The sequence below is a fragment of the Leucopleurus acutus genome, assembly GCF_964270905.1.
Source record: "Leucopleurus acutus genome assembly, chromosome: 15".
In the NCBI taxonomy this organism is placed as follows: domain Eukaryota; kingdom Metazoa; phylum Chordata; class Mammalia; order Artiodactyla; family Delphinidae; genus Leucopleurus; species Leucopleurus acutus.
The window spans coordinates 20,392,569-20,418,145 of NC_139157.1; the positions used below are offsets into that span (position 1 = coordinate 20,392,569).

Genomic DNA, 25,577 nt, shown 5'->3' on the forward strand with positions numbered 1-25,577 from the left:
CAAATGTGTCATACATAAGCTATTTTCCTATAGACGAAAGATGCATGAACATAAGCAAAGAAAGATAAGGTATCACAGAGGAAAAAGTCTGATGAAAGACTGAATTTCCATATAATATGTAAAAGCAGAGATCCTATAAGAGGAATAAAAAAGGGGATAAAGTATTAACAGACACTGGATTTCAAAACACAAATATGAATTTAAAATAGTCATGTCTCCTAACACTTTTCCCCATTCATTTCAGTCTGTAAATGTATTATTTACAATAGACTGCCTCTACCTTTTTATGAAGAAACACTGAACCTTTAGCATTTCCTTTCTAAGAAACTAAATTTAGAGAATGTAGAAGGTATAGGAAGAGATAGTCATGATAGCATTTAAAATTTAAGGGGAAAAGAATTTATAGTGTCTTAAAGGAAATGAATAGCAAACTTATCTAAACTTTTAAGTATTACACATAGACTACTGATAATTAAAATACAGTTAAATACTTTCAATTGGTATACTTTACCCATGTCAGTATTTGAGATGGCAACTGTTAATTAATATGCAATTCTGCAACTAAAACTTTTATTCATGTTATATGACCTAATATAGTTCAGTAATTAAGATCAGTTTTCAAAATATAACCAATCAAATAAAATATATTTATTTCATAGTAATTTTGCCACTTCCTATTTTAAATTTCTGGTTCTTGAGCCAAATTTCATGTATCACTGCCTTATATTGACACCTGCTGGAAAGTACTGGAATTGTAGATCTCTCATTTCGTTATCTGTATAGTTGTAAATCTTGCTTTTGAGAAAAGAAATGTGAAAGATAACATCTTAACTGAGAATAATACAAATTTTAATATTCTAAGAAAAAAAAGTAACACTTAATTCCAACATTTAAATTTAATGGTTTCTGTAGAAAATTATAAATCTCAAGAAGTCTGCCCAAAGAGTATTTCTGTTGGGAATTAACTTATCCAATGACTTCATTAACTTAACTTGTGCTAATTTGGGGTATGATTATGAAACTAATTAAGCAACCTTCTCCAGTATCTGAACTTCCACTTTTCACCTTAAACTATCTTAATACCTTGGTCACATGACTTGAGGAAAATACCTAATTTTGTGAAAGTATGCATACAAATGGATCAGAAAAATGATCCAGCTAATAAAACAATATTCATACCTGTAGAGTAAAAGGATAAAATAACATGCATTAGTGAATGAGCTCTTCTTCTCTATTTTCAAAACTGCTTGTTCATGAACTACATAAACATTTTACCAGAATAAATTTATTCTCTGAAGTGCACCAAAACACAACATATTAAAATAAATAATTTATGAATTCTTACAAATGAATAAATTAAGTTGTATTAAGTTTTAATTAACTTCTTATGCAAATGAAAACACTTCTAAGTATCTCTGCAAAGAATGCTCACTACCTTAATCTGTCTCCTAAAACTTTTCAGAAAAAAAAAGATTCCAGACAGAAATACATTTAATTGACCAAACTGTTAGAAATAAGAATATATGATAGAGTTAATAAAATTCTGCTTTTCCCCTCTAATCCACTACCATATAATAAGCAGGACCTAGGTGCTCAGACATGTCCTATTTTATAACATCAGAAAAATAACATTGTCCTAGAGACAGTTGTTACAATTACAAATGAGTTTGGGCAGCTAATAGGGCAACAAGATACATTCTTGCGAATGGCACTAAGAACATGAAATAAAGGAAGAATATTGTACTGCAGTGCTGGATAAATTGCTTTAGCATTCCGGTTATAATTCCTCCCTTCCTTTCTTAAATCACTCCAATTTCTAACAAAGTAATGAGCTAGTATGAACCTAGTTTAAATAAAACAAAACAATGATCAAAAATATAATAGCTAACTTTTTAAAAAAATATAGGAGCTCATTCAATGTTTTATGTTTAGGATGACGTAGTATTTGAAATTTGAAACTGTCAAATAAGTTGCCTTCTGAAAGTGTACTTAATCCACCTGTCCAAATAAAATTCAGTTCTTCACGTTTAACTATAGTATATGAAGATTCAAGAATATGGGGAATAAATATTTTACCATAAGATGAAGTCCAGTAGTTCCTAAAATGTGTTTTAATTTTTTTAAATTGATAAACAATTAACTATAGAGAGAGGAACAGTTTTTAAGTAACCTACTCAAAGATTATTTTAAACTTTTTAAAAATTTACTGACATTTACTTAAGATTAATTTGCCATTTACTATTAAGACCATAAGTATCTCAGAGGTAACAGGTCTTAATGAATGTAGTTTTGCTGTATTTTCTCTAAACAGTTCACTAGCCCTTCTCAAAAAAACAAGATTTTGTCAATTGCAAAATAAAATATGCACTGAAATAGTACTTGTTCCTGATTCTTAAACAAAATTTAATTAAGCAATTCACTTTAATGGCTTTCACAGTCAGTCACTAAGAAAAGGAATCTTTCCCTGGTAAGAACCCTGAAAGATTAGATTTTAGATCCTGAGAAGCAGTAGAATTGTCTGACACCAGAGATCCTCATTTTCAATCACTCGGTTACCTTACAGAGCTTCTGATATCGAGGAGAAGAAACTGCCATCCTTTGTAAACGATGTAACAAAACCACAACTTTCTGCAGAGACGTTCTCACCACAGCCATCATTTTAAGTTTACCACACTTCTGCAGACACCTCACAATTTGCATTATAAATGAAGAGCAATGATCATTTCCTCCCGGTCACTGGACAATGATTTGCCAGTTCTCTGAGCATGCTCGTTTCCAGGAAAGCATTTGAAAAATACAGGGGACTTAGGTGCTAGGCAAATGAAGGCTGGTATTCCTTCAACTTCTTCTCAATTTAAAAAACATACACAAACGCCACCCAGAAAGCCCCCAGTAGATGCTCACAGCCAGTACTTGCTCAGCCCGGCACGGCCAGACAATGAAGCAAGTTGTTGGGCAGCCAAAACGCTGCCTGCTGCGGGCGAGGAGTGTGCTCAGTAGCCAAAAAGGATATTAAGTGAAACATTAAAGCTGCAGATACAAAGCAGACATCCCCTGGGAGCAGAGATTCAACACATCACCAAGATGCATGCCTTGTAGCGGGCTTATATTAAGCGATCGAGTGGCACTCACTCTCTCTAAAGAGGGATGCGTTCGCTCCCCGACTAAATGCAGCTCTGGCTGTGTTCTGTGGGATGAGTGAATAGAGCCCATTACAAATCTTGAGCAGAACAGAAGGGTACTGGACTCTAATATCAGCCCAGATGCTGAGTGCTAATAAATCACCTCCACACAGGTCTCAGAACAAGATCATGTAAAACAAAACAAAAAATACCTGCAGGGGGTGTGTGGCTTTACCTAAGATACCCTAAAAGCAGAGTCATCTACAGGCTCTCAGATGCTTGCTTAGGAGGAAAGCCATAAGAAATCGAATTTCCAGTGTTAGGTTAAGACTCCTCTAATTAAACAGTAAGGTTAAAAAAAATCAACAAAGTCTGTAATTGCCTACTAACATTCCAAATTATCACATTTCCCCTTAGACAGAATCTTCATCTCATTTTATTTGCCATAAAGCTGTTTTACTTTTATGAGTAAGAAATAAAAGACAGTATATATATATATATATATATATATATATAGAGAGAGAGAGAGAGAGAGAGAGAGAGAGAGAGAGAGAGAGAGAGGGAGATAGATATAGATATATATCATATAGATAGAAAAACGCAGTACAGAATTTTGGGGTTTTCTGTTTATATGTATACATTTCAGATAATATTTTCTACTTCAGCTTGAGTACCATTATAAATATCAATTGGGGTAAAGCACTGTTAGGAAATAAGCAAAATAACCCAGAATGATTAAATGACTGGGCCAAAGGGCACAGCCAGAAATAGAACCCAGAGGTTTCCCATTATCAGTGTCCTGCTCAAATTAATAACCTGGGTAAGTCTGCATTTTCACCTTTCTCTACTATTGTCATGATTCTTTAAAAGAAATGAAGCATTTAAAAATACTTGTTTCTCTTCTTTACTTTTCCTGCCTTCTCAGTCCTTCAATTTTAGAATGACTTAAAGCCCTAAATTGGGTCTTACCGGGTTGTGTTTATCAAACAGTGTTTTTGTGGGCTTCTGCTTGTCTACTTTTTCCCTGCAGCTCTATACTGAGAACCTATACTGCCTCCCTCTGGATAGGCTAACGATGTCAAAATATCTACATAAAGCCAAAATCGGAAGAGGTCATCAACGAATGATGTAATTAAAAATAGCAATTTATTCGGCAAATGTATAGAAACAGGAAGTAGATCAGTGATTATTTAGGGGTTGGAGAACTGGCAATAGGGGACTGGTAGCCAAGAGGTACAGGGTTTCTTTTTGAGGTGACAAAAATGTTCTAATTTGATTATGGTGATGGTTGCACTACTTTGAGAATACAGTAAAAACAACTCAATTGTACAACTTAAATGGATGGATTGTATGGTATGAGAAATTCCAATAAAGCTGTTATCAAAAAAAAAAAAAAAAAGAAGTTGTAATTCCTGTCCCTAAACCAGCAGGTGAAGTTTCCACAGTACAGGTAATACCCCCCAAACACTATGCTGGGTATGGAGCTGGGTATGGGGGAAAATCTGAAACGATCTAAATAATTAAAGTCTGCACCTATGGAAAAGAGGATAAAAATTAGGCTGAAAGAGAACACAGGAGATGAAAACACAATAATCCCAAAGCAGAGAGCAAAAACACCAACCCCAGAAAGGCAACAGGGCAACAGAATTTTACCCAGGAAAGAATCGAAGTATGTTAATTAACTGGCACTGATAAAATGTAAAGCTTGTATTTTGAAATATAATTAAAATGATAATAATATCTTAGAATATGGGCATGAAAATTCAGGATAAATGCATTTGAATTAATAGATAAACTGACCAGGAAGTCAATAATAGACTTTCATTCAAAAGCAAAAAAAAAAAAAAAAAAAAAAAATGTTTCTGCATCTTTGGCCAAATTCTCTCATCTGAATCAGATCCACAGTGACAACTGCATAGCAGGCATCTCCTCCTGGATGTTACTCAGATGCCTCATTTCATCATAGTCAAAATGGAATTTACCATCACATCACACTCCGCACTAACTTGCACTGCTGCCCTGACTTCTTTCCCTATATTCCCAATGTCAGATTCTAACACCACCTGGCAATCTTCTTTGTTAGTACCCCTTCCCCCGCTCTTAGTCTACCCATACTATCAAGTCATTAGGTGTATTCCCCCTGTCACTGCCTCATTTCTAGTCATTATCACCTCTGACCAGATGGCTAGAGTATCCTAACGGACTGCTCGGCTGTCAGTCTTGCCCAGTTCAAACCCAATCTCCATAAAGCCATTGGCTAGATTCCTATAAAATACAAATCCCCCTGCAACACTCCCTTGCTTAATATGCTTTAAGGACTTTTCCCCATTGCCACCAGGTTAAAATATGAAATACTTAGCAAGTCATACAAGATCCTCTATGATCTGGACCGCTCAGCTTTCCAGGAGCTTTTGTCTCCAAAAGATCAGGTTTTCTCTTGCCAATAGTCCTCTGCTGAGGAGAAAAATCTAACTGCCTTGCAGCAGGGCAGTGAAACATAAATCCGTAAATCCAAGCGATCATCGTTCTTACCAGAAATGGCATGCATCATAGCATACTCTCAGAAATTAATCTTCATCTTCCATTGTGCTTCCAAACTATGATTTATCAAAATGTACCCAAATTCACCTTAAACCAAATACAGAATAAACTTCTTCACCTACATGAAATATTACCACGGCCCTGCATCCAGCTGTGTTGAGACACAAAGCAAGTACAACCAGAGAACGTGTCGTGTAAGCAGTTCTACATACACCCCTTGCACACAGAGCACATACTTGCCAGGGTCCTTATTCCATCGTTCTTACGCACACATGTCTACCACCACCGCCGTGCCACCAGAACATTTATTTTGTAATTGCAGGTGCTTTTCCACATTCATTTTCTTCAACAAATATCTTTCCATTTCCAAATAAGTTTTCATTTTAACTGTCCACTCACACAAAAGGAGAGTCATTAATACACAAACCCAAAGGAAAATTAAAATTCTTTTGCCTCAGAAATACTCAACAAATGGTACTAAGTCTCTAAAAATCATCTACCTATATGGTGCCCAAAACAAAGCCACGGATTTTTTTTTAACAAAGCGAAGAGAACGTTTTAAAATTAACAGCATGTAACAAAGGAGCAAGGGAGTGAAAAATCATGCAAACTACCATAATGTGAAACATCCAAAACATAAACAAATGCATGTGTTTATCTTTAGATAGATTTTAATAGGCTCTTAATAAATGCCCTCTTTAACATTTCTTATGAGACAAAATGGATTATTTTAGCAACGTTAAATTAGTTCTGAGAAGCATTTATCATTCGTGTTATAATGTATTTTAGTCAGCAACCTTTCTTTCTTGATGCTGGTTGCCATAAGACAAGTAATCCTGTGCTTAGTTATTTTTATTCAGAAAGATTTTAAACATCTCTATGTACATGTATTTCTTCCACAATTTGAATATTCATTAAATATTGAGAAGAGTTTTTTGGCTATGTAAGAATATATCCCAGAATAAAATGTATTGGAAGACATTATTAAACTCTAAAACAGGTCTGTTTTAGACCTGCTAAAACAAGGCTCATTTCAAGCCTCCTTTGCTCTTTGTCTAAAACTGTTACCTTCTCGAGTGCATAGCCTGGCTATGTTTTGAGTTTTAACATCATTACATAAATTGAGTATCTGTGAGCATTAATAGGTCAGGCTTATCGTTGTTTAAGTCATAAAAAATAATATATTCTAGCACATACCCCCATTTAGAATCCTCTACAGCCCTCTAAAAATGAGATGATAGCTAAATATTTTATCAATTAACATTTACGGTGACCTCATAAGACGCCAGAGGGTAAGAGAAAAAAGACAAAAAAGAGCAGATTTATCTTTGATACCTGCCTGCTCACTCTCATTATCAAGTCACAAGTGTATTATGCAATGAATCAATGAATAAGATATAAGAAGTAATGTATAAGTAAACATAGATTTTTGTTAAATTAATCTTGAGAATTCAACCATAAAACACCCTAATAGTCTTTATGCATGGGAATAAATTATTAATAAGTCTATTCCAAAAGGGTCTTTCTTTAAAATTCGTAACTTTTTAAGGATAATAATTTCAAACTTAAGAGAAAATTGGTAAGAATAATTCCAAGAAAGCTTCTGTACCCTTCAACCAGACCCACACACACATTTGTGAACATTCTGATGTTTCAAGGGAAAAGATTTCCTAAGAAAGGATTCAGAAAAGGTCATCATACTGAATTTCATAATGGTGAAGTTTTAGGGTCCAAGGGCAGTGGTCTGTATTTTAGAATTTCCACACAGAGCTCTGCGTAGGCAACAACATGGAATAATGCAATCTCTGCCCTTGAAGAACCATGTGATCAACTAGAGGAGGAGATGGGCATCAGATGACAATGGATCATGAGTTCACAAGCATATCAGAAATAATAACTGTCAAAATGCTGTGAGAATGGCACAGCATAAAGAAGTAACCAGATGTAAAACTGTGGTAAACCAGGAGTCTTCTCCATTGAAATAGGTTTAAAACCAAGTTCTAAGTGAGAAGGCCTGTGATGGGCAAGAGTAGGTTATTCTGCACAAAGAAAATGGGAAATTCAAGGGCACCGAAGCAGGTGTACTTGGGGGCAGAAAAAAGATTCAGATATGCTTCATTAGATTCCTCAAATTTTTTTTTAAAGGAAAGATTTTGTGTTATCACATTTCATGTAGAAGAAAATGTGAACCTCAGACTGCATTCACAATCATAGCTATCAAGCTAAAGACATAGAAGTAACACCCTCAAGTCTAATACTCTTGGTTGTATACTAAGCCACAGAGCCTTTGCAGCTTTTATATTAAGTATTTATAATAAATGGAGAAAGAAATAACTTCCTGTTAAGAGGAAATGCCCTTATCATTTAGGCTTCAATAAGGCTAACTGTAATAGGGCTTAAAATGACAGAAAAATACAATAGTTATGAGCCTGTAAGTCTAAATAAAAAACTATTACTCCCATAAAACAAGGTGTTTTTTCCCTCCATTATTAAGTAAAAGTACTTTACAGATCTTATTTCCAGAAACCAATTATTCATAGGGGAGCATGGATTTCATACCAAAATAAGGCGACAACCTCACCTTTGAACGGTAATAAATTTTGCATGTAGATGGATCAAAAGAGCACAGCAAAAATTAAAATACAAGGCGCAGTTTCCCGTGCACTTGCCTGCATCTGCTGTGTGAGTTCCCTGGCCAGGACGGTGTCCTGAAGAGCATTCTCCCGCTGAGAGGCATCTGCAAGCACATTAACTGTGGTTTCTGCTTCTTGTATCCACTTTAGGAAGTTCTCCAGATCCCTGCGAGAGGCCTGCACTGTCCTCAGCTCACCCTCCAAGGCACTCTGTCTGTCAGCAATGCTGCAAGGAACAACACGACAGGCACGTCTCCATTACTTACAGTGTGACAGTCCACATCATGCACGCCCTAAAGAAAAATTAACAGATGGCCTCCAAGCAACCTTTATTTGTTTCAGTACCTAATGTAACTGGGAGATTTGTTTATATGTGTGTCCTGAATAATCCTTAATGGAGGGGTAATGTGAATTTTGAGAGGAAGGAGAGGGAGAGAGATATAAATATTAACAAAATCACATCCGTATCATAAAATAATTATAACATTTTACAGTTTGTAACTGTATGCTGTTATTCCCCATACATTTTATTTCAGTACCTTAGTATCATTCCTGACACTCAAAAGGCAACATCAATAAATATTCATACAAGTGACTAAATGAATTCTAGGAAGAAGTAAAATCTGAAGAAGTGTTTAAGATACAATCAAATAATTTAAAGGACTTCTTTTATATATTTTAAACACTTCAGATCAATGCAAACTGGTTCTTCAAGCTGATATAATAATATTCTATTCGGAAGACACTGGACAATCAAGTTTTTATAAAGCTTTCATTAAATCTACATCAAAATTAAAGCATATAACTACCCTGGAGTTGCATGATTTAACAGACACACACACCTGTAAATCCAACCTTTCAAATTTCATATATCTCAAAGCTCCATATAAAGAAAACAAACAACTTAATTTGCGAATGGGCACCAACAATTTCACTCCTAGGTATTTAAACCCAAGAGAACTAAAAACATATGTCCACACAAAAACTTATACAAAAATGTTTATAGCAGCATTATTTAGAAGAGCCAAACAGCAGAATCACCCCAAATATCCATCAATTGGGAGGGGAATTACTAAACAAAATGTAGTATATTCACCCACGAAATATTGCTCAGCCATAAAAAGGAATGAAGTACTGATACATGCTCAGCATGGATGGACCTTGAAAACATTACGCCAAGTAAAAGAAACCAGACACAAAAGGCCACATATTGTGTGATTCCATTTATATGAACTACTTAAAAGAAGTAAATCTATAGAAGGAGAAAGTAGATTAGTTGCTGACTAGGACTGGAAGGTAGAGGGAAACGGGGACGGACTGCTAATGGGTGGTGGGTTTCTTCTCAGGGTGATAAACTGTTCTGAAATTAAGAGTGTGGTAATGGCTGCACAACAGAGAAAATATACTAAAAACCATTAAGCTGTACACTTTCAAAGGGTGAATTTCATGGTATATGAACTGTTATCACAATTTAAAAATCAACACATGTAATATGATCTTATTTATATATTTTTTCTATCTGCCCATCCACTCATCCATCCATTTATCATCATCCATCCGTCTTTCTATCTGTATATACAGATAGAGGGAGAAATGTCTGGAACACTAACCTAATATTAAAATAGTTCCAGGTGCTGGGATTTGATGTGGTTTACTTTCCTATTTGTACTTTTCTGCATTCTTTGAATTTATAATAAACAAGTATCTTTTTTACATATCAATAAACACATTCCTTTTAAAAAATGGGTAAAAGATGTAAACAGACATATCATCATAGAAGATGTATGGATAGCAAGAAGCACATGAAAAGCTACTCAACATCAGTAACTATCAGAAAAATGTAAATCCAATCCACAATGAGATATCACTACATATTAGAATGGCTTTAAGAAAATGACCAAACCAAGTGCTGATAAGAATGTAAAGTAATTGCAACTCTCATACACTGCAGGTAGGAGTGTAAAATGGTATGGCCATATTGAAAAACAGTTTGGCAGTTTTTTATAAAGTTAACCATGCACTTAAGATACAAGCCAGCAATCCTATTCCTAAGTATTTACCCAAGAGAAATGAAAACATATGTCTACACAAAACCTGTACGCAAATGATCATAGCAGCTTTATTCATAATGGTCCAAAACTCATAATAACCCAAATGTCATCAGCTAGTAAATAGATAAACTGGGGTACATGCATATAATGGAATACTACTGAGCAATAAAAATCCAAAAACTAATGATGGATACATCAACATGAATGGAACCTCAAATGCATTTTGCTAAGTGAAAGAAGCCAGACATAAAAGCTACATACTACGATCCCATTTATATGATATTCTGGAATGTCATCAACTTCAACTCAGCATTTACTTACTGAAAAACCGCCAGCAGTGTTTGCCTGCCTACAGAACAAATTCAAATTGCTTCTGCTGGAACTCAATGTCCTCCATAATCTATCACTAACTTACTTTTCCAGCTTTACACCCCTAGTTCTTTTAAATAGTTCAGATCAAAGTGGTATGTTCATTTTTCTCTAGAATATTCTTAATACTATGTCTACATAATTTTATACCCACATAAAAAATGTCCTTCTGACAATCTTCACCTATCAAAGTCTTTCCAATCCTTTAAGGGTTAAAGCTACCTCCTTCAGAACATCTCAGCCCAATTAGGTTTCCTTGTCCTGAGTTCATAAAAGGTCAAAACTCTGCTTCATTCAGAAATTCATGATATGTATCCTGGAAAAGCCCTTAGATTGTGATCTTTTTTCACCCTTAAATTTTACTTTATCTATATCATAGAGATTTCTTGTCTGTCTCCCTGTTCCATAAACTCACTATGGGCAGAAGCAGTCTTTTGTATCTCCATATTCCTCAGAGTCTTTATTATCGCATTATGATAGTTTTATAGAATAATGAAAATCTTTTTACAATATGCCTTTAAAATTACCTCCCAAACTCCACTTTTCAAGAAGCTACTGACAGAAGTCCTCTACAATACCTAGTTCGTAAATCCAGAAAGAAGACAATATAAAAAGCTGAAAAACAAGAAATCCAACAGGCTCTTACGCTAATGGTGAAAGGAGATCTCAGAAAAGAGGGCAATGCACCAAACTGGATCAGATGAGGGCTGTCTTCACCATTCCAGCTGTTATGTTTCTTGTTTTAATTTGACAAAATTAACAAAGGAGACACTCTGACAAAACAATAAACCAAAAGAGGACAAAAACAAACAAACTCCATGAGATCCTAGGAGGAAAGCACAGAAAATCCCCAGGATAATGGTTGTGCAGCAGGCCTGGAAAGCTGTCTCCAGAAGAAATGTCTACAAGAAAAAATCTTAGAAGTGATAGACTGCTTAATGTGATTGACCTTGTCAATCACTGACAGGCCACTGGAAAATGTGGGAAGAATTAGCAATAGGTGCAAAGAAAACTAAGCGTATAAAAACAAGGCAATTATTAATTTCAGGAAAAATAAACAGAGAAGAAGCAAAATCATAGTAAACTTTAGTGCCTGGCTATTAATGATGTTTAGACAGGCATAATAATGTCAACACTGAATATCTGCTTCTCTAAAAATTCAATGATAAGATGGTACAGCCACTATGGAAAACAATATGGCAGTTCCTCAAAAACATAAAAATAGAACTAACATGATCAAGCAAGGGGAAGAAAAAAGCTGCCGCTACGGAGAGGGACTGTAGTGAGTAGTGAGAGTACCACTATACTCTATTATAAATCTTACAGCATTTTAAATATTTTTGTAATCATGTTCATATATTTAATTTTTTATATTTAGAAGTTATCCACCAGAATTTGGGTGGTTGGTGGTGATGGTGTTTTATCTTCCACCTAACCCTGCCCATATTTTCAACTATTAAAATATCAGCTGAAGAAAATATTAAGAATAGCCAGGGCTTCCCTGGTGGTGCAGTGGTTGAGAGTCCGCCTGCTGATGCAGGGGACAGGGGTTCGTGCCCCGGTCCGGGAAGATCCCACATGCCACGGAGCGGCTAGGCTCGTGAGCCATGGCCGCTGAGCCTGCGCGTCTGGAGCCTGTGCTCTGCAATGGGAGAGACCACAACAGTGAGAGGCCCGCATACAGCAAAAAAAAAAAAAAAAACCCAAATAAAGATTGTGCCAAAAAAGTACTAAAATTAAAGGAGTATACAGGCACAATTAATCAACCATGAAAAGACGATTCTAATTTTAAGAACACTCATATAAAATTTAGTAATTATAAAATTTAGTAAAGTAGACTATTCTTATTTTAAGAACACATATAACATTTAGTAATTATAAAATTTAGCAAAGTCAAACACGTTCAGCTTACATAATCAATATCCTTTATTCTTAAAAATATTCACACGTACATAACAGGTTATGTGGCAAACAGCTAATGTAGAAACACATCATTATGAATTAGCTCTATTAAACCCTAAGAATGCCCAGACTAGGGAAAAGGATGCAAATGTCTAAGACCCTCATTGGTGAAGGCAGAGATTCCCTCTATTTGAGAGACACTTACTTACAAACTTAACAAGCATGAAGGAAGGACCAGGCTAGCAGGGGAGGTGGAAAGCCTAAAGTGATGCTTCAGAGGAAAAGGGAGCTAAGAGAATCATGAGCGCTTGACCTTAGACACTGTTGGTTCCACTGGCTTGGGTAATACCAGCAGCATATTTTGGTGACCAGTGGAACATTCTGAATCCAGAAGCTAGGGCATTTATTGTAAAACTGTCAAATCATCTACTAGTCATCAGTGGGAAAACAGATTCTCCTTTAAAAGTATTCACTTTGCAGGAAGCTGCTAAAAAATAACTTTTAGACAATGGTTAAGAGATGTCTACTTTATTGGTTACTAAAGCAAAAGAATACAGGTTTCGGATCAAGGCAGACATGGCTCCACCACTGACTAGCTGTGAAACCTGGGGCAGTCGCCCACCTCCTCATGCATCATTTTCATCATCCACTTGCCACACAAGGTTCTCCATGGTCTGAGTCTTGCTTACCTTTCCAAGTACCATCTCATTACTCCAAGCCTCATGCTACCTACAAAAACGAACCAATTACTAACCCTCAAAGTGGTCACTGTTTCATATCCAGAGCTTTACTTTTTATTTCTTTTACTTTAAATATCCTTCCTCACCCCTCCATCCCCCCACTAAACTTTTCCCTTTCCACCTGATTAATTTCTACTTACCCTACAGAACTTGGTGCAGATACTTTCCAAACCTATAGTATCTCATTCCATAGCATCCCATAATTTCTCTTATGGTGCCTATTAGCAGGCCATTACTGCTGTAACAACAAATTACCACAAACATAGTGGCTTATAACATTTTTCCCTAACCTTGTATATGAATTTGGTGAAATACTGGGAAAGTAATTTTATTTATAGGATGCAAATGTGCAATTTAATAATAAATGTCCTAGGGAATTTTTTAAAATTCACAAATATCTGGTGTCATAGTTTTTTTATCATGATCATAATCAACAACTAAAAATAATGAACATATTGAAAACTAAACTCTATTTACAGCAGTCTGAATTGTCTTCATGTTATTATAATAAATATACATTTTAAAATGCATAACCATAGTATTTATACTTATAATCTGATTTTTGAAATTAATATAATTTCATATGAAATCTGTAACAGAATATAGCTAAAAGGTATCAGCTCTCCACATCATTCATTTTATTCTTTTTTTAAAAGGCTAGAGTATGGTATACTGGACACGACAAGACACTACAAGAATCTTTTATTTATTTTCAAGGAATTTCACATGATTTATCATAATACCATAAGGCAAAAAAATCACTAAAATTAGATGCTCAGAAGTATGTACACACACTTTATGACACAGGCTAATAAATTACTTTTAATGCCATTTATACACTGCTCTCAGAAGGAAACCACCTAATTTTACTTACCACCTCTGCCATTTACTAGCTATATGCCTTGCAGTAAACCACTTCAAATCTCCAATTTTCTTTTTCCATCCTTAAAATAAAGAGCTTGGACTAGTTGAGTAAAGGGCCCGTGTCAGAATCTCTAGGGGTCCTTTTAAAACGACATATTCCATCATAGAGATTATAAGACCTACTGGAAGAGTTCCTCCATTCTCACTCCATCCCTAGCTTCAAATTCAGCTTCATTAAGAATCACTGCATGTAGGGACTTGCCTCGTGGTCCAGTGGGTAAGACTCTGCGCTCCCAATGCAGGGGGTCCAAGTTCAATCCCTGGCTGGGGAACTAGATCCCGCATCCATGCCGCAACTAAAGTCTGCATGCCGCAGCTAAGAAGTACACATGCCACAGTAAAGATCCTGCATGCCGCAGGATTTTAAGTTCAGGAAATTATGGCTACTAGACAAAGGCAGAGAAGATTTTTTTTTTTTTTAAATCTTGTAAAACCCACAAATCATAAAGAATAAAGATAGGCTGAAAACCTAAAAGAACTTTTGAAGTTTAGAAGGATAATTTTAGCAAAAAAATTTTTTTACTTCAAACAGAAGTAGCAGACTATATAATTCTTTAATGCAAGAAATGGTGCAGACTGAAAGTATAAATAACTTCTCATAAAAGATTTAAAGAATGTATGTGTGGCAGATTTATAATAGTTTATATTAAAGGGAACTTGGATTTTTTAAATGTAAACTCAGCTTTTAAAGAGATGTCTGTTATAAAAGCAACTATGATAGGCTACAAAATAGCTTGTAGTCATTTTGTAGCATTACAAACCATGGCCACCCATATAACTGAATTTTTAAAATGTTATTTTAAATGTTAAATAATGCTTCATTTTTAAGCTACAAGATATAATATTGTTTAATCAAATGTGCATGTGCATATAATTGGTCAAAAGAGTGTCTGAACACAAGCAGATATGTCTTTTTTTTTTAAGACTTCAATGGAAAAGAGTGTCTTAGCAAACCCACAGATATGTGTTGCTAAATTTTGGTATACTTTAAAGGTGACGTTTACAGTTACATGAGATTTAAATATATTTACCTCTTCTAGAGTGGAAAATAGTAGCATCAGTAGTGTGAGTGGCATGTAAAAAACTTACAATGAAACAATTCTTTAAGCTTCCCATTGAGTACCTTCACAAGGTAATTTGTCCTTTGGTGTATAAAGTTATCATTTAGCTAGGAAATATATTAAAGCACACTTTAATGCAGTGGATTTAATGAAGAATTAGTCACTGGAGATATCCCCAACCATCTATGGTACTTTGTGACCAGTCTCTGTTGCATAGAGATTGGGTCATCATCAGGCACTTAAAAATTCACTCCATGGAACTCAAGGGGACTGTTCTAAGCTGCTAATACCACACCACTTGGGAAGCTTAAGAGAGGTACCCGCAACCCCGCTATTCAAGTCAGAACTTGTGTGAGGATTTATCACACCACATCCTATTTCCCTTTTAACTAAGTCACTACCAGATATTTGGTCTTAGCCAACCAATACCGGACCATAACCCCAATACTGCTCCATACCTTTCCCAATCTACCCCCAAAACCCTTCTTCCATTAAGCCTGGAAACCTATTCTACGATTGGGAGATTCCTCAGATCCTTTTACCCTGTCTTAAGTGAAATTGGTTTCCCTAGTGCCATCAATTTGTCTGCAGACTTCTAACGAAGTCTTTTTCTTTTTTCTCTCAGACCCTATATGCCTCGTGATGCACAACTGTTGGAGTGAGGGTCCGGCTCCTTCAAATTGCTACTTCCAAGCCACTGTTCTCCCATCTTCCAGGCAAAATCCTACTCCTTCAAAGCAGAAGACATTTTCCATTATGCTCATATACTGACCTCCAGGTCCATGGTAACTGCACATAGGCTGCTCACTGCCTCAACAGGTAAGTGGAGTCTGAAATCCAACTCAAGATCTGCTTGCCAAGCCATAGGCTCCAGTGAGGGACTGCACCTCCCAGGGAAAGGGACATGATAGACACCATTATGCACTAGTGCATCCCGGTCTCCACTACCTTACAAATACCTTCCTCTCCCCTGCTCCCTCTCCGTCTGACTTTTCGTCTGCATTCTTTCTACTTGCCTCCGAGTAGATACACATTGCTAAAGAACACCACAACAGGGCTATCTTTCCTTTACATTATTATAATAAATCACAAATAGGCACCCATCACTAAAGTTCCCCTAGGAAGCTCTCTGTCCCACCCACCTAGATTCTACAACTGATCCTCTTTCTTCAAACTTCTCTCAGTCACACTTCCAGCCTCACTGAGAGCACGCCTCATGGATCATAAAGAAAGCAGAAGTCATTGCACTGAGAATATGTCATCTTCCCCCTACTAAGGCTCCAATCCACATGCATCTATACTCATCTTCTCACTGTCCTTCCTGTCATAATGGAAAAAGCATCCCAGCTCTTACCAAACTCAATTCTACAGATCTCACCTTATCAACAGAAGGACTTCTTTCCTCTTCCTTTGTCACCTCAGTCCGACATCACTCTACTAGATCATTCCCATGAGCATACACACAGGCTTTATTTCTCATGTCCCATTTTAAAGAAAAGTCATTCACCTCTCTTTAACCTTCATTGCTTTCCAGGTACTACCTAATCTCTCTGCCTCTGTTTACAACAAACTTCTCTGGTGATCTTTCCACAAATCATTTCTATCTCCCCAACTTGATCTCATTCTCTACTTTCTACCCCATTACTCCCTTGAAATTGCTCTTTTCAAAATCACCAGAATCTCCAAAATGTGGAATTCCAGGAATGGTGTTGTGTCATCTTTTCGAATTTCTCAGCCTAATTAAACACAATGGATCATTCCCTTTTAGAAATATTATCCTCTCTCCATTCCCTCTTAAAAATATTTTCTTCCCTATATTTCTGAACACCTGGATTTTGTTTCTACTTCATTCGAAGATTTTTCTGAGTATTTTCTGTTCTCTTTTCCTTTTTTTGCTCCATCACTAGAGTGGGACATCACTAGTCTAGGACTAGAGTCCTAGACTCTATGGACTCAATCCATCTCCCTCTTCTCCATCTTTATTCTTTTCCCAGTGATCTCATCCAGTCCCACAGATTTAACCTCCACTGTAGATGCTAAGAACTTCCCAATTCCTATCTGAGCTCTGGAATGTTTGAGTTCCAGATTCACATATCCAATTATCTATTTTACCTATACACCTGGATATCTAATAGGCATCTCAAATGAGCATGTCAACATCCAGTTCTTGAATTTTTTCTCCCAGAAACTCCTACTGCCTTTTCCAGTGAACGGTACTACCACTCATCCTTTCACAAAGTGCCATCTTAGATTGTTTCCACTCCCCCAAATTACATATCTAATCCATCAAACATCTTTTCTACTTCTGAAGTACATCTCAAAGCCATGACCTTCTTTCCACCATTGCTGGTACACAATATCCCAGGATACCCACCATCTCTCACCTGGACCACAATAATCACTTCTTTACTGGCTGTCCCAATTATTCTCTTACACCCCTAAAATATATTCTCCTCATAAGACTAAGCAAGATTCGATTGAATATTATAAATTAGATAGTGTCATCCCTTGTTTACTGATTCCAATAGCTTTCCATTGTACTTAATATCCAAACCCTTTCCCATGTCTTATAAAGTTCAGCATGATGTTGCCTCTGCCTCCCTCTTCTACCGCTTCTTAAGCCCCCTTATTCATTTTATTTCAACCACATTCTATGCTGTTTCCTGCCTCATGACTTTTACCTTTGCTGTTGACCCTAGAATTTTTTTCAGATGGTTCTTCTTAACCTGAATCAGCTCAAATGCTGCCTTCTGCGTTATGCTTTCTAAATTTAGCCGAGCTAAATAATTCCCTCTCTTACGTAGCACCTCTTTAGTTTCTTTTGCCTCCAAAATCATCATCTATAATTATGTATTTTCTTTTTACTACCTGGATCTTCCTATGAAAGGTAAGCTTCCTGGGGGGTAGGCACAGAGCACTGTTTATGGCTGAAGCTTCAGGGCTGATCACAGAGCTTGACAAAGATAAGGTTAAATAAATAAACATTTAATGAACTAACTCATGGGAAAAAAGAACAAATGAAAGCAAAGACAAAGGCTACAGGCACTGGTCCTTTAGGTTGTTTATTATGGAGTTAAATGCATTAAGAAAATAACTGCTTGCTTGAGCTTGTTATATACAAAATGAAAACATTAGTATTGTTAGGTATGTACCACAAAGACATTATTAGTAAATTTTTTTCGAAGGCAATAAAACAGTAATTGAAATATTAAAACAATATAACAGAAAAGGAAAATAAAGAAGAGTATAATTTTCACACTTTTCTTCTTTACCAGTTTCCTTCCCAGCTCAGAAGGGAAAACTAAAAACGAAATGCTAGCAATGAAAATAAAAGAAACAGGTTGGAAAATAAAGGTAACATTCAGGGAAAGAAGTAAGCTTCGGAGAGGATAAATCATATTGACTGACCCAAATCTCATACCAGCATACAGGCTCAAAGGATATGGCTACCAGTACTTTTCACCTAAGCTCATTAATTTGGGAGTGACAGCTGCTACAACACTCATTTTAAGAGTGCAAAGGATGGGCCAGGTTGATGTCACGCCATAGGACACAATCCCCATATGAGTATCTCCACTGACCACAGTTCAAAGAAACTGGCCAAATCAAACAATGAATAAATGCTGAAGAAGAACATTTCGTTTTTATTAGTCAGTTGGGACAATAAACAATCACTGCTGAAAAAGTAATAACAGAAATAATGAAAGTTTCAAAATATACAATAAAAGTAACTGGGAAAGCAGTCAAAGGCAAATTCAAATTTTTGGAATGTAATGTTTTCAAAATAATCAAGGGCTTCACAAATTCAGTCTTTAGTATACACAATATTTATATAACCCCTTGTAAACTATGTGCATTCCACATGTCCAGCAGGACGTTATTAACAAGTTAATGAACATTAATTAGAAAGACAGTGTCATTTCTAAAGAGGAAAGTTCCTTCACTAGATAAATCTGTATTTGTGGCTCCCACATGAAATAAACTTTAAAAAATACTACACCCTTTCTTTCCAGGACGGTTACACTTCTGCTTAGGCAGAAAACACTTAAATGCAATGTAAATTCAGCAACTGTGATGATTTTACTAACTGCTATGGTCTGAATGTATCTGTCCTCCTCAAATTCCTATGTTGAAATCTTAATGCCCAATGCGATGTTATTAGGAGGTCGGTCAGCCTTTGGGAGATGATTAGGTCTTGAGGGCAAAGCCACCATGAATGAGGTTAATGACCTTATAAAAGAAGCCTGAGAAAGCTCTCTTACCCCTTCTGCCACATAGGGAAAGGAGAAGTCTGCTACCCGGAAAAGGGTCTTCACCCGACCATGCTGGCATCCTGATCTTGGACTTCCAGCCTCCAGAAATTTGAGAAGTACATTTCTGTAGTTTCTAAGCCACCCAGTCTGTGGAGTTTGTTACAGAAGACTGAACAGACTAAGACACTAACAAGAAAATTGCATTTTCTAAAAGTTTCATCTGGTAATAAACATTTAGAATATCTATACCGCACTCAGTAAATCAGATAACCAATTATTTTCTCATTAATGTAAATCGAGACTATTCAAAATGACTACAGACAAACAATTGATGATGACTAAACCTTCCGCTAATTTAACCATAGACAGTACTGTACAACAGACCAAAGGGCAATGGATTTATAAGGAACACATAATATGACAGAGCAGATGATAATAATTTGGGGTAAACTTTTGTTGAGCACATACCATGTATGAGGAACTTTTATACCTAATTCTTGACCCTAACAATAATCTTACCCATTAGATATGTTCTCTGCTTTACAACCAAGAAATTGAGATTCAGTGAGTTGAAATAACTTGGTCAAAGTTCACACAGATGGTAAGCGAATAAGCTGGGATGGTAATCAAGGACTGCCAGATACCACAGCCAGCGTGCTTTTCGTCCTGCCTGTACAAACCGAGAAATGCCTTAAAGTAGGCAGCAAAAGATGGCTTCCGGGGGATGGAGGGCAAAGAGAAAAATACATAATAATTAATGATCTATAGGATATTCTTTATAACATAAAGTTCTATTGTCTCGTTTCCTTCATAATGTTTCAGCATAAATAACTATGTGTGTGTATATGTATGTGTGCAGGTATGTGTGTATGTGTACATACATACACATATACATGAACACATGCACTCCAGGGTTAAAATAACATTTCAGACCCACATGAGGCATCTACACTCTGAAAGTTACTATAAGCCCATTTCAATTATCGTTATCTCAATTTGCACTACAAAATTTGTTAACTGGCATTAAGAGATGTAAGGAAAAAATTTCACCAGCAAAAAGAATAGTGGTCAAGATATGTCAATTAGTTTAAAATGTTAGAGACAGACCTGTTGTTTACAGAATCCAAAATATCGGGAGCCAGTTATTAATCCAGAATTAATCATTTTTTGTATATTAGAAAACTATTATTATGAATGTATCTAAACGACATGTTAGCCCCAACTACGCCCTGAAGGAGCAAACACATTAATATTTCTGCAGCTAGGAACAAGGCTATTCACACTAAGCGGGATAAAGATCATAATAAATAGCCTCACGTCAATTCAAAGCTTTCTGTTATCAGTGAGCATTGGATTTCGGGTGGTAGATAAGGGATCGTGAATGGCCAAATGACTTAGTCCAACTGCAATTCAGACAAAACATTTCCTTTGAATGCTGATATTAAATTTCATATATTATACCGCAATAATAGTGTTCCATGTGCAATATAATAACCCTTCACCCCTCCAGAATTTGGCTGATACAATGTACATTCAGAACACAGCTGGGAGATGAGAGAAAAGCCATGGTGTAAAGGTGCTCCAGGGCCACTACAGCAGGCACAATGGCCATGTACTAGAGAGAGTTACATTTATTCGTAGCAGAGGCCCCCATATCTTTAATCAGATCTGGTTTCTAAACTCAACACAGATAAGAACCAGTAAGTAGAATCACAAAGGTCCGAGAGGTGGGTACTCAGAACCGTCATCAGCAATAGCTGAAGTTCTGACAGCAAAGAAGAAAAATAAAGGGATTTTTTAAGAAAGATAAAAGCCCAACTGCACAGTCAAAAAAGGCTTGGGTTCCAATCTCAGCTCTGCCCGTATGAGCTCTGTGATCTCCGGTATTCCTTAACTTCTCTCTACTTCAGTTTGTTCATCGATATAATGTTGATGAAAATTCTTCCTATCTCCTATGGGTATTCAGAGGATTAAATAAAATAATGCAAGTGAAGAGCTTAGCACAGAGCCCGACAATTAGGAGATGCCCAATAAAATTTATACGCTAAAAACGAAGCACAAAATCTCACAAAGCACAGCAGCCTGAAAATATTCACCACCAATTCTTCAGAGCGTGGAGAGCATCGTCATAATTTAATAAAGAAAAATATCATCTTGGCTCTGCCATGTACCTTTGAACGTGTCATTTAACTTGTCTGAGGGAGCATTAGAGTAAGCATTCTCGATGGAAGAAAGTAGGGTTCTTGGTGGTGCAAGGTGGCGGAGGGGAGTGGGAAAGATCTACTCTTTTTACGTATAAAGCATAACTATAAAGTACAGAAACAGATACACAGGATACCCACGGTATTAAAATGTCCTGTGGGCAAGTATCTGAAAAGGCTCCTTAGGCGGGGTGGATAATGTAAAAAAGGTTGAGAAACACTTGTTTAAATGAACTGTAAGGTCAGGTACAGCTCTTACAGTTCCTTAATTCTCTCTTCATAACAATAATGCCAAGAATTCAAAGAATGTTTAATATAGGTTCATGTATTTTACTAAAGAAGGCAAGGAAAGATCTGTATATTTCAGGAAGATCTTCAATTAAACAGTTAGAAATTGTAAATATCATTGTGTTTAAAAGAGAAAATCCTGGCAATACATAGAAAACCCAGCTATCACTATGATGGGATCCCGTGAGCCACAATTTTGTTGTATTTTCTCTGCTTTATAGATAATAACATACCTAAACCATATCTAAATATTAACATGTTTACTTATTTCCCCTAAAACGCAGAAAGAAAATAGAATAAAGACAATGACTTGTAACTACCATAAAACTGGAACACTGTGGTTGTCTTAGCTATCATAAATGAAAGATCACCCTGGAATATAATTCATCTTTAATTGCCTCTTCCATCTAATCTAACCACTGCTGTAGGCTGTATTAAAATATTTACAAAGTAAAAGCAAAAAAAGAACTGGAGTTGCTAAATAAAGCTGGCCACACATTCCTAAGTGATCAATTTTTCTGGTATTGTTTAAAATAAAAACAAAGTCATAATTCTTACAGTAGACGGAATTTGTGGAAACACATAGATAAAGTATGCTTAAGGACGATCTCTCTTAATGTTAAGGCTGGGTTTTTTAACTGAGATATAATTGACATACAACACTGTATTAGCCTTAGGTGTACAACAATGATTTGATATATATATATATATATTGCAAAATGACTAGCACAGTAAATTTAGTTAACATCCATCACTACACATGGTTACACATTTTTCTTGTGATAACTTTTAAGATTTAGTGACTTTCAAATACACAATACAGTACTGTTAACTATAATCACCATGCTGTATCTTACATCCCCAGAAATTATCTTGTAACTAGAAATTTGTACTTTAAAGCTGTTTTTAATTCCTCCTCTTCCCTGCCTTAGTTTTGGGATTCTTACTATATCCAAATTACCTGTTACAACAAGAGAAAAGCAGTTGTACTAAAATGCTAGAAAGACCAATATTATAACTATATTCTGCTTTAAACACTTTGAAGTTTTGTATTTGCTATCCTTGTCTTTATATTCTCCAGAATCCTAGGGATATGCAGCAACACATTCATGTTCACATACTGACTCATAATTCTTTTCTTTGAGTTTCCCCAAATTTACATTAGAGACTCTAACTAAAAATGACATTCTAAAAATGTACAAAATACCTCCATATCAAACCATTACTACATGCTTGTCTATACTTTATTACCAGTAATATATATCATAAAGTGTTCTGATATTATCCATTTTATTCACTGCAAAATAAATGTGGTTCTGATATCAAGTTAGCTTTCAGGCAGTTGCATCTGAATATTCACGATGTGTGAAACCATAATTTCATTCAGACACAGGTATTCACGGTACTATGCAGGAAGCAAACAGTGTTTTACGGATGATGAATATAGATATGCAGTCTTAAAGGATGCTAACCATTGTTTACAGTGCCTCAAATTCTAGATGCTCAAGTGACAGGAAAATTTCTCTTATAAACACGTATGCTATTTTAGACTGTTCCAAATTTACTGACGAGATAGAGTAATGAAAAGAAAAGACAGTAAGTTAGTTGAAGCCCAACATACACTTAGTATACTTCAGGAGCTAGTGTGGATCCATGTGTTCTCAGACAAAACCGAGGACGACCTGACCAAATAGCACACTGCTTTAATTACCGTTAGGGATAACATTACCCTGCTGCCTCTGTAATACCTAAGTGTTCCTTACCATCAGAGTACTACAAAATGTACTCAAGAGGCATAAGAAAATCAGAACACACAAAATGATCACGGGCAAGGTTTAGACTCATTCAAGGAAAAATTCCATTGCAGAAATTCAAGTACCCAATGTATAAATATACACTCTCTACTAAGTGTGATAATACTAACTCAGTACAGCATGAAAATTTAAAAATAATAATAAAATATGTGACCTGTTCCACACGCTTCCATGAGAAAGCCAGAGCAATCAAATTCTCAGCTTGGGCTTCCCTGGTGGCGCAGTGGTTGAGAGTCCACCTGCCGATGCAGGGGACACGGGTTCGTGCCCCGGTCTGGGAAGATCCCACATGCCGCGGAGCGGCTGGGCCTGTGAGCCACGGCCGCTGGGCCTGCGCGTCCGGAGCCTGTGCTCCGCAACGGGAGAGGCCACAACAGTGAGAGGCCCGCATACCGCAAAAAAAAAAAAAATTATCAACTTGACAACATACATACATACAGCTGCCAGGGCCTTAGCATTACCTTTGTTTTAGATTGATCCATGATGTTTTTAAGTACTCCGTGGTTTCTTTCACATTCCTCGTGTCATCACTGCCATATTCCTCCAGCAGTTTCTGCAGGACATTATCGAATGCCATTACGATACCAGCACCAGGAGCCAGTTCTTGAAGCAACATCTAAGGTGTAATTTCAGATGTAATTGTTAGACCGGATCACTCAATAACAAGTATGACCAAAACACTGGTCCTTCCAGTAGGTTTTAATATGTGTTAGACACAGATATCAAAAGAAGGAAGCAAATTATAAAACAAACTCTTGCATGTAAGCTCAAACAAAAATAATTCTGGAAGTGAAAGTGATCAGGTACATAGCAGATAACATTAAAAGATTACTGTCTTTTCTCCTTTGATATGTTTTACTTCCTCAAACCAGTTGTCTTCTTTCATTCCTACTGCTATATCTGATCCTTACAGGAACATGTATCTTATAGGAATGAGCTTACTATAGAGTTAGTTCCTCTATATGTGCTTGAAGATATGGAAAGGGCAACAACATGGAAGTCTTCTTATCCCTGGATCACTGTGTATCACTGTTTACAAAGTTAACTGCTTGGCTGGATCCAGTAGCTAAGCAAGGTTTACTGAGAGTTGCTTGAATAAACTAAATTGATGCTGTATGTCCATAGGCATTGGTTCCTTGATAAATTTTTTTCCACCTCTGAGAGCTCTTGTATCAAGATACTCCCCATGAAATCTAAATGACAAACGAATGTTCTTAAAATGATTTTTGTAGCGACTAGCAGAAAAATCCACCCTAAAGTTCCAGAATAGAACTACATTGCTGATTAGAAAAGAATATTCTTTTTTGAATTATGGTTTTCTCCAGGTATATGCCCAGTAATGGGATTGCTGGGTCATATGGTAGCTCTATTTTTAGTTTTTTAAGGAACCTCCATACTGTTCTCCATAGTGGTTGTATCAATTTACATTCCCACCAACAGTGCAGGAGGGTTCCCTTTTCACCACACACCCTTTCCAGCATTTATTGTTTCTAGATTTTTTGATAATGGCCATTCTGACCCATGTGAGGTGATACCTCAGATGAATGGATAAAGAAAATGCGGCACATATATACAATGGAATATTACTCAGCCATAGAAAGAAATGAAATTGAGTTATTTGTAGTGAGGTGGATGGACCTAGAGTCTGTCATACAGAGTGAAGTAAGTCAGAAAGAGA

The 25,577-nt window shown here is 36.3% G+C and overlaps 1 protein-coding gene across 6 annotated transcripts in view; it reads right to left on the reverse strand.

The window, feature by feature from the left end:
- UTRN (utrophin) overlaps positions 1-25,577 on the reverse strand; it is a gene marked incomplete at both ends in the record, with an annotated part of 495,417 nt that overhangs the window by 226,682 nt on the left and 243,158 nt on the right. For all 6 annotated transcript variants that reach the window (XM_082855593.1, XM_082855592.1, XM_082855591.1 and 3 more), the window contains 2 exons: positions 8,333-8,522; positions 24,361-24,515. In XM_082855593.1, coding sequence (XP_082711719.1) covers positions 8,333-8,522; positions 24,361-24,515 — 345 coding nt within the window. The remainder of the gene's footprint in view (positions 1-8,332; positions 8,523-24,360; positions 24,516-25,577) is intronic.